This window comes from Carassius carassius, chromosome 9, assembly GCF_963082965.1.
Source record: "Carassius carassius chromosome 9, fCarCar2.1, whole genome shotgun sequence".
Classification (NCBI taxonomy): domain Eukaryota; kingdom Metazoa; phylum Chordata; class Actinopteri; order Cypriniformes; family Cyprinidae; genus Carassius; species Carassius carassius.
Genome location: NC_081763.1, coordinates 20,081,494 through 20,097,794, shown reverse-complemented (window position 1 = coordinate 20,097,794; position 16,301 = coordinate 20,081,494). Strand labels below are relative to the sequence as shown.

At 37.0% G+C, this 16,301-nt stretch overlaps 1 protein-coding gene across 14 annotated transcripts in view; it reads left to right on the top strand.

Moving 5' to 3' along the window:
- LOC132149235 (voltage-dependent P/Q-type calcium channel subunit alpha-1A-like) overlaps positions 1–16,301 on the top strand; it is a 98,438-nt gene that overhangs the window by 27,302 nt on the left and 54,835 nt on the right. For all 14 annotated transcript variants that reach the window (XM_059558293.1, XM_059558292.1, XM_059558284.1 and 11 more), the window contains exons 5-11: positions 6,391–6,482; positions 7,407–7,559; positions 7,680–7,867; positions 12,583–12,686; positions 13,688–13,803; positions 14,014–14,070; positions 14,299–14,373. In XM_059558293.1, coding sequence (XP_059414276.1) covers positions 6,391–6,482; positions 7,407–7,559; positions 7,680–7,867; positions 12,583–12,686; positions 13,688–13,803; positions 14,014–14,070; positions 14,299–14,373 — 785 coding nt within the window. The remainder of the gene's footprint in view (positions 1–6,390; positions 6,483–7,406; positions 7,560–7,679; positions 7,868–12,582; positions 12,687–13,687; positions 13,804–14,013; positions 14,071–14,298; positions 14,374–16,301) is intronic.

Sequence of the window (16,301 nt, the reverse complement as noted above, 5' to 3'; positions counted from 1 at the left end):
TTATGATTATCAGTGCCAAAACATTTGTATTTTTTTTTTATATATATTTTGCAAAACAACAGTTATGTGAAATACATTTTTGTCACATAATACATAATCTTTACACTCATTTTAATTAATGTAATATGTCCTTGATGATAAAAGCATTATAGAAATGTGAATGTGTTGTGTTGAAAAATACAGTGATATTCTATAGTTATAGAAATGTGCTTATATGCCTCTTCTCCAGTATAGCCTTTCCATCCTTCTCTTCGCACATCAAATTCACTCATTCATCCTATTTATTTAGTAATTTGGAGAACTAGGACTGAACGCAGAGGTGCTAATAGGTTGGCTCAGACTATTGCCACTTGACTTACGATCCACAAGCTTGACTGATCATCCATAGTAGCTCAGTTAACATAATTGCTAATAAACTGCTGGGTCTCATGTGCTGTTATTGGTAGTTTAATGCATGATGGGTGTTGTGAAAAATGACGTATGTGTGGCAAAAACATTTATCATGTGACGTGCTCGGTCACATCTGCAGTGAACTGATTCTCAGCTCTGACTGGGATGTTGTACTCCATTTTGCCTAGAGATGGTTGATGTGTTTGTAGGTGTGTTTAGTGAGTTTCCATGCAGTTCGTGGTCACGTCATTCTATGAGCTTGGTGCCTTTTCCGGTACATTTATGTGATTTTAAATGCTTGTTAGATAAATAAATAGTTTTGTTTCTTCTTAAGGCAGCTCAAGCTTAATGCAAGGACATGTAATTATAAGAAAAGGTAACAGGGTTGATTTTTTTGTCATTATATTGACATTTACAATATTATTACATTTACATTGTGCTCAAGGGCATGAAAATTAAAGTTGTTTTGTAGAGAATCTAATGCTGATATTTTTGCTATTGTTTTGTTAGACAAATAAATAGCGTTGTGCAACTCAAAGTAAATTTTAACATGTTAACGACATTCTAACGGGAGTGTTTAGAAAATGTCTGTATTAACACTATACTTTGGTTACTATGGTGTATTTTTGTAAGGGCACAAACTAGAGTGTTAGTCGTTATGTGTGTTTACCATGTGTTCTCTGTATATACAGTATATGTTGATATGTGTACATCTAGAACAAGATTCTCCTGTTCGATCTTTCTGAGTGTGTGTGTGTGTGTGTGTGTGTAAATGGGTCAGAGGGTGTGTTGGCTGCAGTAGGGAGGTATAGCCCTGTTTGCCTTCTGCAGCCATTTTCTTTTCTCACTCCATTCTGAGTCTTTATCATGTGCTCAGTGAGCGTTTGCAATTGGTTGATCAGTTATCATGTTTAACAGATGTATGTGTTTTTATGCCTCAAAATGTATTTAGATGAAAAACAAATACATCATAAGCAAGGGTGAAAGAGGAAAGGGAAGCGAGGAAGAGAGACTGAAAAAGAGAGCAAGAGCAGCTGCTGTGGCTGGTGGAATGAACTGCAGTTTGATATTGGGTCTGACTATCCATGTTTACTAGGGTTTAGCGAAGAGAAAGGAAAAAGAGGAGAAAGATGCAACTGGAGAAGCGGTTGGAAACAAGCAGTGGCTTGTGTATGTGTGTGTGTGTGTGTGAGAGAGAGAGAGAGAGAGAGAGAGAGAGAGAGGAGAAATAGAGCAAGCCAATCAGAGCAGTCTATGCAGGAGCTGCTGCAGTAACCTGTTTTTCACTACTGCAGATGATCAATCATCCAGCAAAGCCTTGAGACACAAGAACTCTTCCTCTCTCCTCACACGCTGATATTCTCTCTCTCTCTCTTCACAGCTGTTCTCTCTTTGCTGTGGTAGGTAAATGGCGGATGTGTCTTTCCGCTGAGGAGCACTTTGAAGATGAAATGATATGTCCCCTCTCAACACCTCAGCCCTGGTCCTTTGATATAATTCACATTGATAGCCCTTTTCCTTTTTTTTCTTTTTCTCTTTAATTTCTGATAGAAGATGCTGAGCAAAACATCAAAATTTGATTTAAAACTGCTGCAACATCAAGCACAGAGTGCATAAATACACGATTTACACATACACTGTATGGTTAAATGATTGAAATAGCAAAAAAAAAAAAAAAACACCCTTTTAAAAGACCTTCATGTCTATGGTTACATTAGCTAAAATGCAGCTATTCCAAAAAATATGTAATTCTTGACCGAGGTTGCAATTGCATCCAAAAGTAATTTAAAACAAATTATAATTATAATCACAAATTACTCCTCCTCTCATTCTATGCTTTAATTTTATTAATCTCACATTTAGTTTTAACAAATGCTTCTTCCAAACAAATTATGCTATTTATTATGCAGTTTATCAAATATATTAAAGGGGCCATTGATGGTTCTAACTTATTTTAACATGGAATTTATTAGTGTAAAGTTCAAACCTTAGTTATCTGTTAATGTTTGTGTGTGTGTGTGTAGCTGATATGTCCTACATTACGGAAACCAAATGTCCCAAAAGGATAGTAATATCAGTAATTTTTCATTTTTAGGTCCCCATGAGGAAAACGGCTTATAAATAAAATTTCTGATTCCTGTATGGCCATATAAAATTATGTAGAATGTTTTAGTTGATATTACAAAGTGGCTGTTTTCCCCTTTTACGTATAGAGATCATTTATAATGTCTAAGTTTCTAAAAATTATATCTGACTGTGTATTGGACAGTTTGTGGAGCATGTCAATGCTATGTTTATAAATCCATCAAGCTCCTCCTTTTGCCTTGTTAGTGCAGTGATGCTGAGATTCTATCAATGAGAAATGGCTCTTGTTCCCATGGAAACAGTTATGAATGAGAAGTCCTCAGTAACCGTAGAAACTGTCTGAATGAGGAATGGCCGGTTGCTATGGGGATATGGTGTATTGTGAGGAAGTCTATGGTGAGAATCATCCTCATCAGCCCTCTAAAAAAAAAAAAAAAACACTTAAATGTTTTTTTTTACTTCACTGCTGGTAAAGTATCTGTAGGGCACTGGAAACTAATCTGTAGTGCTTTGACTTGTAGCAGTACAGACATACATTTACATCCATTGTTACCAAATAATAATAATAAAAAAACCTTCCCTCACTTTCCCTTCCGTTTTCTCTTACTTTCAGCCATACACATTCTGGGCTGCCCCCTGTCAGTGCAGCATGAACACCCGTGAGTCCTCCTCTGTATCCCATAACCCCAGTCTGCCAGGTTCTTTGGGGGCTCCACTGGAGCCCACACACCCACAGTTCACCTTCCTAATCCTCCCAAGCTCAAAACAGCAAGGCATATCTCTCTCAGCACATCCAGCACATTTCCAAGTATAGTGGAAAAAACTGATACTTTATGTATCTTTAAAGTGTGGGTCATAAACTTAGATTACCTGGGGGCCTCCAGATAGGTGGTTAATTTAATTTAAATTACACATGCACATTAACTGCAAGGCCTGTTTTGTTTTTATGAACACATGAATTTGATACTTTATTTTTTGTCTTGTTTGGCTGTGTGTCTGCCTCTCTTTTTTTGTTGTTTTAGGGTCATTAAAAATGTTAACTCTAGCCATTAGGCAGGGGTGTGCAATATGATGATTTTTGATCATGGATGATTAAAATGTCTCCACGATCTGCTTTTGAAGAACATCTTAGTATCGTTGTACAGTGCACATTCTATCAGTTGCAGTTCTGGCGCCTCCCGTCTCAATATACTGTAACACCTATCCAGTTAACTTTTACTTAATGCTACATAAAATAAGGGACCAACCAGACCAATCTCACTCATGAGTCAAATGTATTAAACATAGTCATGCAAAACATTCGTTATTCAACCTGACACAAATCAACATCGAACAGTTAGAACCAGTGGATAAGAAATACAGTCCATCACATAAAACACAGTCCTTGGTTTCTCATCAATTAGGACCGTAAACTTTTCTCAGTCTTTGTTGAATATGAATAGAGAACACAGCACTTAAGTGACAAGATGATCCACAGCAGAGCTCAATCATCAGAGAGCTTTGTCCATGCTTGAAGTAAAACGTTGACTTGCAACAGGCAACTCTCAAGTAATAAAATGGAAATCAACTCTTAGTTCCAATCTTCTCAGTTGTTTTTGCCCCCAAGTACTCCATATACATTAAGAACACAAACCCTCTGTAAACAAAATTCAAAACAAACAAACACCATAACCATGTGCTAGGAACATAAATTGTTAAACCAAAATAGAAACAATGACAACTACTTACAGATGAGCTTAGAACTCTAAAGTTCCTCAACCAGGGTATATACAAAAAACTAAAAACTAAAAAAAAAGGCCACAACCACCATGAGGCAAGCCTCTCCTTCCAGAGAGAGAACAAACTTCCTGCTGTTTCTTCTTCTTCTTCTTCTTCTTCTTCTTTTTAATGTTTAACGGCGGTTGGCATCCAGCATAATTGGTGCATTACCGCCACCCTCTGCTCCGGAGTGTGGATCAGACAACAGTTCCTGCTGTTTCTCCTTCTTTGTTTCCTTAAATAGGCCAACTAATTCACCTCAAATAGAGCGCCCCCTAATGCTCAGGTGAGTAATAATGGTAAATAAACTGGAGAAAACTACTGGTATATATATTAGTAACAGGAGAACTGTTACAATACTGTACAATTTGACTTACATTCACATTAAATTTTACTCAATGGTAGAGTTACGCTCATGGGACACTACACTTCACTATCACAAAAGTACATTATCTGCATGTGCATTTAAGCCTTGTTGATTGAACATTTAACTCGCGTTCTGTTCTGACGTAATTTTTCTGAGTGCGTTATACACCTGAAGCATGTGCACATTAAAACACCTGTCAAAAAGCACCTGATTACTGGACATAAAAAAATATTTTGCATTTGATTGCTCTAATGGCATCAAAACACACAAGATTTACATATAAGCACAGCTGGTAATTTCTAAAATAGTTGCGAGAAAAATTGATCCGAGCCTGCATTTTAGATCTTAAAGTGACAGTATACTAATACTAAACATGCTGCCGCTTGATATTAAAAGGATAGTTAACCAAATTTTTTTTATTTCTGTCAATATTTACACACTCACATATTACCCTAAACCTGTATTAATTTCTTTCTTGTACTGAACACAACAGAAGATATTTTGAAAAATCTGGATTACCATGAAGAATAAAGGATAACTATAAGGGTTTGTGTGAAGGTTAGGAACAGGGTTACAAACCAAAAGTATCATTAGCTCATTATAAAACAGTAGAAGTCAATAAAAAGTCCCCACCCTCATAGGAAAACAAGTGCGTGAGTGTGTTAGAGAACGGGAGAGAAAGTGTTGTATAAGTCGTCAGGTACAGCTGACAGTGGTGGCTCTCAGACTGCTGCTCCATAAATAGACGAAGAGAGATGGGAATAAATCAGCCAGTCAGCATCTTCCTCTCACTCTCATCCAGCTCCTCCCCTTTCTCTATTCCCTCTTCCTCCTCCAACCCACTTTGGCTCTCTTTCTTCACTTCCTCCCCTGCTCTGTTCATTCTCTCTCTCCCCCTTTTTTTCTCATTTGTCTTTCTGTCTATCCTCAGTAATTTCAATTAATATTAACGGCACAAACCAGTCCTCCTTCAGCCTCTCCTATGTAGATTTTTACTGTCTTGTTCTGCTTTTAGTTTGTTCTGTTGAACACAAAGATGAAGGCAGCAGTTGACACTCATATCAAAGCAGTTTTAGACAGGTTGTAATATGTCAAGGGATCATTTTCCTAGATGTCATGCCCAGTGTAGCTGATTTAGGTTGCCAGCTGTCTCCAGAAGCACGTGGAGTTAAAAACTGATATTTTACTGCTGCGGCTGTGGGTATGAATGTTGATTAAATTTCCTGTGTCATATGTTTCACTAGCAGCGATGCTGTATTGATTCAGTTGGATTTGCGTCTTTGTTCTTCTCTGCATGTTATCACTGAAGAGAATCAGTTTCCAGTGACTTTCCTGCACAAATAAAGGTCATATGAATACAAAGCAGCGGTATCCACATTTATCTCTATTCTCTGCACATGGACCTCTGACATTCACTCTGCGGGGGAGACGGGCAGTGTGTGCCATCCTCTCTGAAACCATTAGGCCCCACTGCTTATTTTCTTTGAGCCCATAGTCTTGGATTCACACACTGTTGAGTAGATGTCTGACTAGGGGAAGTGTTAATACTGAATAGTCATTTAGGATTTTCACTTTATCAGTGTTCAGAATGGGCATTAGTTTAGTCTGGATGCGAATAGGCTCACATGAGCTTGGGTTAAGCACCTTTGTCTGCCTTTACAAATGGTTTTCTTAATTAAAAAAAGCTATACTGTCACTAAAAGCAAATCCTGTATGAGTGGAGGGGCTGCTGATTACCACAGTATCCTAGTTTAAACATAAACTGACTTTGTCTTTTCTTGTTTCTCCAGAATCCTGTCCACAGTGGGCACAGACCTTGATCTGAGGACGCTGCGTGCTGTTCGGGTGTTGAGACCCCTCAAACTGGTGTCTGGGATTCCCAGTGAGTAACATTTTGTCATCATTTCCTCATGTGTATGTACAGGTGTTGGATAAACTAACGTGAACACCCATTATTATAGGGGTTAATATATTTTGTGTAGGCTAGTACAAGCTGTGGGTGAAAGGGTGACTTGTCAGACTTCCAGAAAGGACAAATCTTGGGAGTCTTTATTATCATAACTGTGTACACAAAGCATGGCAAGACTTTATCAGCAAAGAAGAATAGTGGGTGAAAACTGAAAGTGAATAATAGGGACTATTGAACACCAAGAATGGTTTGTGTCCAGACAACACATTACTGCTGAAGGAAAGTGACAACAAACCATTATTTTTCACCTTGAAAACATTGTATCCACAAAAACCATCCACAGAGAACTTCACAAAGACAACATCAATGAAAGAGCTGTAACTGATGAAACTTTAATCACAGGCACCAATATTAAAATTTGAAAAAGATAGTGTCATGATCATAAAACCTGGACAGTTTAAGCACCAAGACACACTTCAAAAACTTTAATCAATTAAAAAAAAAATGTTGTCCTGCTAATCTTCAAAAAGAAAAAAAAATGACTTCACTGGATGCATCACAATATGTTTGATCTCATTGAAGACACATGGCATGTCACATGACCATTTTGATGTGTTTTAAAATGCACCTGCATATGTGATATGAGAGATCGGTTAAAGGGGAGGGTTAAATCGTGTTAAATTAAACTATCACATGACCTGAGTAGAGTTGAATATGGTGCAGAATAAGGATTGCTTTTATGTTACTGCTGCAGTTTATTTGAAGTATGATATCAGTTTACATTATACTCTTTGTGCCCATTATAGCCTCTGCCAAGCTTTTTAATTAAATTTTATGCTGCAAAAAAAAAACCTAAAGCCTTTCACAATGTCAGTATGCTTGTTCTCTTTCTTCCAGGCTTGCAGGTTGTGCTTAAATCCATCATGAAGGCCATGATCCCTCTGCTGCAGATCGGTCTGTTGCTCTTCTTTGCCATCCTCATGTTCGCCATCATTGGTCTGGAGTTCTACATGGGCAAATTTCACACCACTTGCTTTGACAAAATCACCGGTAGGCCTCTATGTGTTTGTTCTCACTCGCAGACTTCTTCATTTATGATCTGCAAAACGGTCACTATGACAAATAGACCAATTTGATTATGTCTGAAAAGAAAACTTTACTCTCTGATAGATGAGATCCGGGAGGAGTTTCCGTGTGGAAAAGAGGCTCCTGCTCGAACGTGCCCTAATGGAACAGAATGTAAACTGTACTGGATTGGACCTAACTATGGAATTACCCAGTTTGACAACATCCTGTTTGCCGTGCTTACAGTCTTCCAGTGCATCACCATGGAGGGCTGGACTGACCTGTTATACTATGTAAGTCACATTGCAAAACTTCACTAAAGAGCTTCCTAATTTAATTTTTAGGATTTTTTGACCTATGCTTAAATAGACCCCAAACAGAACATACCAGGAGCAGCACTAAGCAATGATTTATTTTGATTTGCAGTGCAGTCTGAATATATTATTAATCTTATTTTAGTTATGAGTCACTTTTAGTGAAGAAAATGTTATGTTTTTCAATGATTGAATGACTTGAATATATAAAGTATTATTCACATGAATAACAAAAGAATGTTTCAAGATAAATTTTAAATTCTGGTTGTTCTAAAGTGCTTATATGAAAGCATACATACATACACGCACTACTGTTTATTTGCTTGATTAAAAATACAATAAAAACGGTTAATTGTGAAATTGTGAGCAATTAAAATTTTATTGTATTTTAAAGTGTCATTTATTCCAGTGATGGCAAAACTGAATTTTCAGCATTATTACTCCAGTCTTCAGTGTCACGTGTTCCTTCAGAAATCATTCAAATATGCTTATTCGCTGCTCAAGAAACATTTCTTATTACAATTAGTGTAAAAAACAGGTGTGCTGCTTAATATTTTTGTGGAAACTGTGATGCCTTCAGAATTCTTGGATAAATAGAAAGAACAGCATGTATTGGAATAAGACATTTTTTTTGCAACAGTGTAAAAGGTTTTACTGTCACATTTGATCATTTGCATTCTTGTTGAAAAAAAATAACCACCTGGTAAAAATAACCCACCTAATCCACATCCCCTGTACCTTTCAGTGGCAGACATACAGTAAGCAAAATCTCGCCTTATAGAGTCAAAGACGGTGCAGTGCATTTATAGTCTTATCGCTCGTGGCCAGCCTGTTCACTCTGAACAGAGAGCGCTGTTTCCAGTGAGTTCACCCACCCTCTGCCACAGAAAATAGGGCAGTGATGTCAAAGCTGTGTTCAAGATTTTCGCAAACTAATGATGTAACCTCAGGGACTAGTTTAATCCCAATGCCACCTAAATCCATCTCACAAATCAACAGCAGATTTACCTGAAGGATTAAAGGCTTGTTTTAGAAATTATCTTTCCAATGAGAATTAGCCTGAGGATGGGGATTCCATATGACTAATGCTTGCAGTTCTGTACAGCCCAATCAGAAGTTGTCAACACTTATTTGGTCTTTTTTTTATCCCTGTTTTCTTTTTATTACTGGCACACTGTACCCAAATTTTTACTTGCCCCAGGTTTTTTCTTCCTTCTGTTTCCCTCCTCTCTCCGGTGAACTGAGCTCTCTATTTAACAGACCCTGCTCAGCTGAAGTTATTCTTACAGCTGCTGAGAAAGAACCCTATGAAAATTTAATTGAAAAAAAGCTGCAGTACATACTGGGGCTTTCAGAGCTTTCAGATATGCAGAGAGATTGAAGGAGTGGATGGAAAGGAAGTGGGGCAGATCAAGGGAGACAGAAACTGGCAGCAAGACTATGGGGCATAGCTACAGCAAAATGCCATTGTATAGTATATTACAAATATTGCTGGCTCTTTGACAAATTGCTTTAGTTCTTCTTTTTCGATTTGCATCAAAGCGTCTGCAAAATGCATACATGTAAATGGAAAATAAAATCTGAAGATCTCAGCAGATTCGGCTGGGTTATTTTGAAATATCCTTAAATGATTAAATAGTTTACTTCAGATATGAGTTGCATTACCATATGACTTCTCTCTTTTTTGGAATCGAAAGGAAATATTTAGCAGAATTTCCAGGTTGCCTTTTACAATCAGTGAAAGTATTCGATTTTCAGTGAATAAGAAGGGTAGGGTTGCACCAGCCATTCATAAGTTCTTACTTAAATTCGAATGTTAAAGGTGCCATCTGTCATATCTGGCAAAGAAATCAAGTCATACTCCACATTCCATACCAGATGGGGGCAGTGTGCCTCAATAAAGTGAATTGGTCTACTCTAGAGTAACAAACGAGAAACAGCATAGTCTCTATGCTCCGCCCCTACCTTCACAACAACCCTAGAGCATAGCCGAAGCCTATAAGACAGCGGTTCTCAATTGCAGTCCTCGCGCCCCACTGCTCTGCACATTTTGAACGTTTCTCTTAGAGCTTCAGACATTTGTTCTATTCAAACATAAGTGCCCTGCGAAGTGGACATCACAGGATATTCAGCCATGATTCCAGTTCGAAGTGAACGTAGCTATATGTTCCAATCAAAGTGCATTGAAGTGTGCAAGACGTGAATTTAAATTGTATTGATTTACAGAGGTAAATGATGTCACAGTTGTCCATGTTTAAAGACGCTCAGGGAGTAGGGAGCAATGCACATTTGAAAAACAGTTCATACACGGAGTTCATTTCTAACGAGCTGATTATCTGAATCAGGTTTGTTAACAAAGAGAAACGTGCAAAATATGCAGAGCAGTGGGGCGCGAGGACTGGAATTGAGAACCGCTGCTATAAGAGGACGTTTTGCCTCCAGAGGAACATTGGGTGATGTCAAGTGATTTTGAAACATGACATCTTCAAGCTACTCCCCTTCACCTTTACCAGTGAATATGTTCATATTCGTTTTGTTCATATTACATTGAGTTGTATATACACATTATTGGAATTAAATTAATTTGACAGACAGCATTCTGTCAACATCATTGGTCAACATCAGACAGCTGATGTTGACCAAGCTAGCGTAACCAGAGCTGCCAACTCTCACAAGCATTCACCGTGAGACACACGCAATTGACTCTTTTCACACGCTTTCACGCCACACATCAATTTTCTCACGTACAGAAAAACCACGAAGCAAAGAGGACACGGAGACCAACAGACTAGACAGAGCAGGTTACTTATCATATAAAAATATGGTTAAGTTATAGCTAGCTAATTATCAAACGCAGCTACGGTTAGCCATCGCTAACATTAGCACGTTTATAGAACAGCCTTCGATACATTTCTATGTTATAACTTCCTGAAAAAAATACACAAACATATAAAACAAACTTCTAGCGAAATACTAACAGCATCTAACTTACCAATCCAAAAGAAATGTTGCAAGTTTGGTGTCGAACCTCATTTCTTTCAGGTCCATCAGTTGTCTCCAGCGATTGAAAGCAGTGCCGATGTTTACTCCGGTTCGGCTCCTTTTCTTATCGGATTTGATTTGTGTTTCCGAGCGCGGTTGTTTCCCTGTAGCGGGTGGTGGTCTCTTGCCAAGGGCTTCAACCATCCTTCCGCTTGATTGACATCAGGTTAGATTACGCCCACAAGCCGTGCGAGTTATTAGTGTATTGCAGGTTGGCTGGTGGTTATGTTGCCCATATACCGCCTCCCATGGCCGAAACTGGTATTACAACACCTGTCGGGCCGGGGCTAGTAATGCTACTGCTAATTAAGGTTGATATCTCTGCAGCATTATAACTTTACATTTTTTTAATGACATCATCGCCCTTATTTCTTCTCATACTTTTGATGAGTGTAGGTAATTTTTTAAATATTTTTAGCTCAATTTTTGCACATGGCACCTTTAATAACATTAGTCTATATGTAATCTATTTTTATATGTAAATGACATTCAGAAACTGTAACTGAAATAAATAAGGATCAACAAATACTGAAAGAAATAAAAAACCTAAGAAATGCCATTTATTTATTATTTCATCTGATCTTATTCACATTGTTCTCTCTCTTAATGTGTACGTGAGTGTAAATGTCATTAGCATCATACTGTATATGCCTAAAGGACTGAAGGTTGTCGGGTAAAAGAAGAGCATATTGATGCAGTTCGCTCAGTCTGCTATTTTATTCCAACTGTTACTCCTGACCAGACGCTTCTGTAAATATCTAGTTTATACGTAGGGTTAAACTTAAACTATGTGTAATGGTGCAACAAAAAAAACATTTAGCAGTGCATAAGTTGTAACTTAGTGCCCATTTACATCAAAACTAGGTTGTAAGTTGTAACTTGCGTGCAACTGGCCCCAGAACACTTGAAAAATAATGCACAAGCCATATGGCATCCTTTTATGATTCTCTAATGGTGCTTTTTGTGTACTTTTGAGCTTGACAACCCTATTTCTCCATCCACTTTCACTATGGAAGAGTGTAGCCTGGAAATTCTGCTAAACATATTTTGCATTTCATGGGAAAAAAAAGAATGTCAGTACAGGTTTTGAATGGCATGAATGGAAGTAAATTATGACACAGTTTTCATTTTTGGGTGAGCTATCCCTTTAAAATGAAATGTGTACTCTTGATATGCCTAAATACCAAAATTTGCAAATGTTGTAACATCATCTGCGGTTTCCCTAAAGCAGCACTTGTGGACTGTTTGATCCGGGCTTCTTCGCTAGAGGCAGCCAGTTGAGCAATGCCACACAATATGGCTGCTCATTTGTTCCTCTCTGCAGTGAGAGGGTGCAGCGGTGCTGTGTGTAACACAGATGAAGCAGCCCCAGCCAGATGGTTGCCATTCTCAGGTTGCAAGTCACATGGTACATGGTGTCCTAGGATCTGCCATGCTTCTGTCATCTGTTCTCATCCTCTGTTAGTGGGGTCAAATTTTCCATCACCTTATAAAAATGACCAAATAAAAATCTTTCTACTTGACACCATTGCAAGTGAGATGTGGAGAGTCTTTGGAAGACAAACACAGAGAAAACTTGATGATCAAACTGTACTCTCAGCTGGAGAGAGTAAAAATGTTGGTAGTGACTGGGCTGTTTTATGCCATTACAGAGCAATGATGCTTCAGGGAGTGCATGGAACTGGATGTACTTCATCCCCCTCATCATCATCGGCTCCTTCTTCATGCTCAATCTTGTGCTGGGTGTGCTGTCAGGGTAAGAAACATGTCTCAGAGAGTGTGAGCTCTTCTCAAATTCAGCTCAAATTCATGTCCTTTTTTCAGGTCTACAGTCTTGGTGCATTGTTTGACTGTCTTATGAATTACAGTGTTTATTATCGTTTTCTGGATTGTTTGTTAAAATATACAGTTTGTGGAATATATGTGTTAAATTTTGTATTTATTTATTGTGTATTGTTTGATATGAGTTTTAATGGCCTATGCAGAGGCAACTATTTAGTGTACACCACCACAAATGAAAATGATATAGTTATATATTTTTCCTTATTATATAATTTCTATAATTTCTGATAATTATATTATCAACAGAAGAATTGATATTGCATATTGTGCATTAGTGGAAAGAAAAACGATCTTTTATACAAATTTAAAAGAGTTTAATTAGTGAGCTGGTGTATTGAATTTGAGATATTTCTCAATAATTGTATCTTTTTTTTCTTGTTTTAAAGTTTTTGAAATCGAAAAGTATACTTTATTTTCAGATCTTAATTACATTTTGAATCCCAGATTTATAGCATTGTATCAGACATTGTTTAATTTAAGTTAATTATTTGGATGAACATAAAATCTGTGAAATTCTTTTATTTTGGACAGTCTTTATTAAAGAAAAACCTAATAAAATATTGACATCCAAAGCAAAAAAAGTGCTTAGAATTAAGCTTAAAGATCTTATGTTAATTACTGAGTCCCACATTTGAGATGCAGAAGAAAAAATAGGTGTAATAGAATTAGTTCCCATTTTATTAATTTGTTACAACATGTGTTACAACACATGAATATTTGTGGCTAGGATATCTTGTAATTTCCCCATGTCATATATGGACCTTCTTAGTATCAATAAAGAATGCATTTATCCCATAATTCTGATGATCTTAAAATGGCCAAAGATTGGCAAGTGAATATGCATTTAACTAATGTGTATGTGAATTTTGTGTTCATTCGTTGATTAGCATTTGTTTGCATGTGTATGTGATACAGAGAGTTTGCTAAAGAAAGGGAACGTGTGGAGAACAGGAGAGAGTTTCTTAAGCTGAAGCGTCAGCAGCAGATAGAGAGAGAGCTGAACGGATATCTGGAGTGGATCTGCAAAGCAGGTAAATGTCGTAGAAAGAGCCATTTAATACTCCAGAGAGAAGCTAAAGCCATGAATTCAGATAGTAACTTGTCTCTATTGATACGCATGTCTTTACACTTGTGCGTCTCAGTATTAGAAAATAAAAAATGTTTCATTAAGCATCAGAAATTGTCCCCATTTTCCTGACTTTTCCAGTGGTTTGATTTGAATCTTTTTTGATTTTGTACAGAAGAGGTGATTTTGGCTGACGAGGACAATGACCCAGATGACCGGATACCCTTTGACGGTATTTACGTGACCTCCTCCATCCTTCCTTCCTTTTCACCCCCCTCTCTTTGCTCCCTCACTGGGACTAGGTGTTGATTTTCCATTGTAAGGAAGAGAGATATCAATAACGTTGGCTTTGCTGAGGGGGTGATATTGTATACTTCATGTCCATATGTCCAGTTAATGTAGTGTTGTGAGCTGTTTGTGAATATGTTATAAATGAGTGACTATTGTCTGTTACACACAGGCTCGCGGAGGAGGCCTACCATCAAGAAGAATAAAACAGACCTGCTTGATGCAGAGGATAGAGATGGAGATATAGGTGCATTTGAGTTAAACAGAGAATGCGCAAATAGAGTTGTACACTTACATAGGTTGTTGGCTCAAGGTTAATCAATGGGGTATTGCTATAAAAATAACCATAAAAAGCATGTTAGTTTTTGGTATTCTTTAAAAGACTATTAAAAATCTTAGATTATTATTATTATTATAGTATTGAAATAGTAGCATGGTATATATCATGGTAGTGATGTTAATATTTAGTAATATTATTAGTAATATACGTAATTAAATTACAAAATTATTGTAACTGTAATTAGTTACAGTTACTAAGAAAAAATGATTAATTAAATTACAGTTACTTATGTATTTTTTAACGATTACAAAGGGGATTACATTTGAATATTTACACGCATCCACATACAGATTTAACTGATTTCTTTCCCAAATTGCACTGACTATTCTGAGACATACCCCCCTAATAATTTCCGGGATGCGGAAATACAGTCTGGTTCGTAGAATCCAGTCATAAAAACGGAATGCCTAACGCGGACGGAATATGCCACATTTTGGATGACTAAATCAAAAGTAGGTCAGTACACTTGAATCAAAACATGACATCGACTAGTGTCTGTGAATATAAAGCCCCAAAAATGCAATATATGACTTGCACATTCTGCGTGTCTGTCAGGCGCGGACTGGACACCGGGAGAACCGGGACAATTCCCGGTGGCCTGGCAGCCGATTTTGCCCCTCTATTTTAATATTGTTATTGTATAATTGCCTGCCGAATGTACTAAAGTGATCATTTGCGAATCCGCCATTTGATAATTAAATCTCTAATAATTCATGAATTGTTTAGTCATGACTTGCGCGCTCTCCGCGCCTCCGCCAAATGGTTTGGATCAGACTCAGAGTAATCAATTCGAGAGAGAGAGAGAGAGAGAGAGAGAGAGAGAGAGAGAGAGAGAGAGAGAGAATAGAGTAGACTGCTGGAGCAGAGAAGCAGAACTACTGTTCAGGGTTTCAGGTCAGTTTCATCTGTAAAGATGCTTTTTTGTCTTTGATTTTTTATTTATTTAATCAAGTAGCAGCATAAAATACTATATAAAGGACATAATTAGGCTATTATCTGTTGTAATGTTACAGTAGTAATTTAGCTGAAAAAAAAAATCCTATTTTTTTTTATAGGTTTAGGGGGAGCTACGACAGACAACAACACAACCCTTAAGAAAATTAACATTTTAATATTTAACTATAAATCAAGAGAAAATGGTTACTATTGTTTAACTGTGATAACCAAAAATGTAAAATTATTTTACAAATGTATTTATTTAAGAATAAATACAAATCCATTTGCAAAAAAACAAAACAAAAAAAAAACAAGGTTATTTTACTTTTATATAGGCTAATAAAAGCATGGTTAATTTTTTGTAAGGGAAAAACATGACTCGTGTACAGTATTAGGATTTTTCTATAAAGATATTGTAGTATTGTATTGTAAAGTATAGTTTTGTTCAATCTTGAGTATTAAAGTCATGAGAGAGATGGATAACAGGGCAAAATAAAGAGACTGAAGAGAAAAATGGAAGTGAAGGTGCAGTTCAGGAGAGAACTTTTAATTAGTTTGCATGTCCCCAAATTAAAGATTTAAACCTTTTTTATGTCAGGCCCATACAAAAAATAGTTTTGTTCATGAATTTGTTTGTATGAGTTTGAATTTTCCAGTCTGAATTTTTTTCCCAGTCCGCCCCTCCTGTAAATTAATGGCAAAGACATTGTTTCATTTACTACACATAGGCCTACTGAAGCTCGCAGTGTTTTCAACCTCTGCCGTCTCAATATAGGAGTACACAAGCACATAAACATAATTTCTAGAACTGCTCTGTGTCACTTCATGTGCATTTGACTTATTTTGAGAAAACTATCATCATATACAGAGACAGCAGTTTCAAAAAAACACAATGTTTC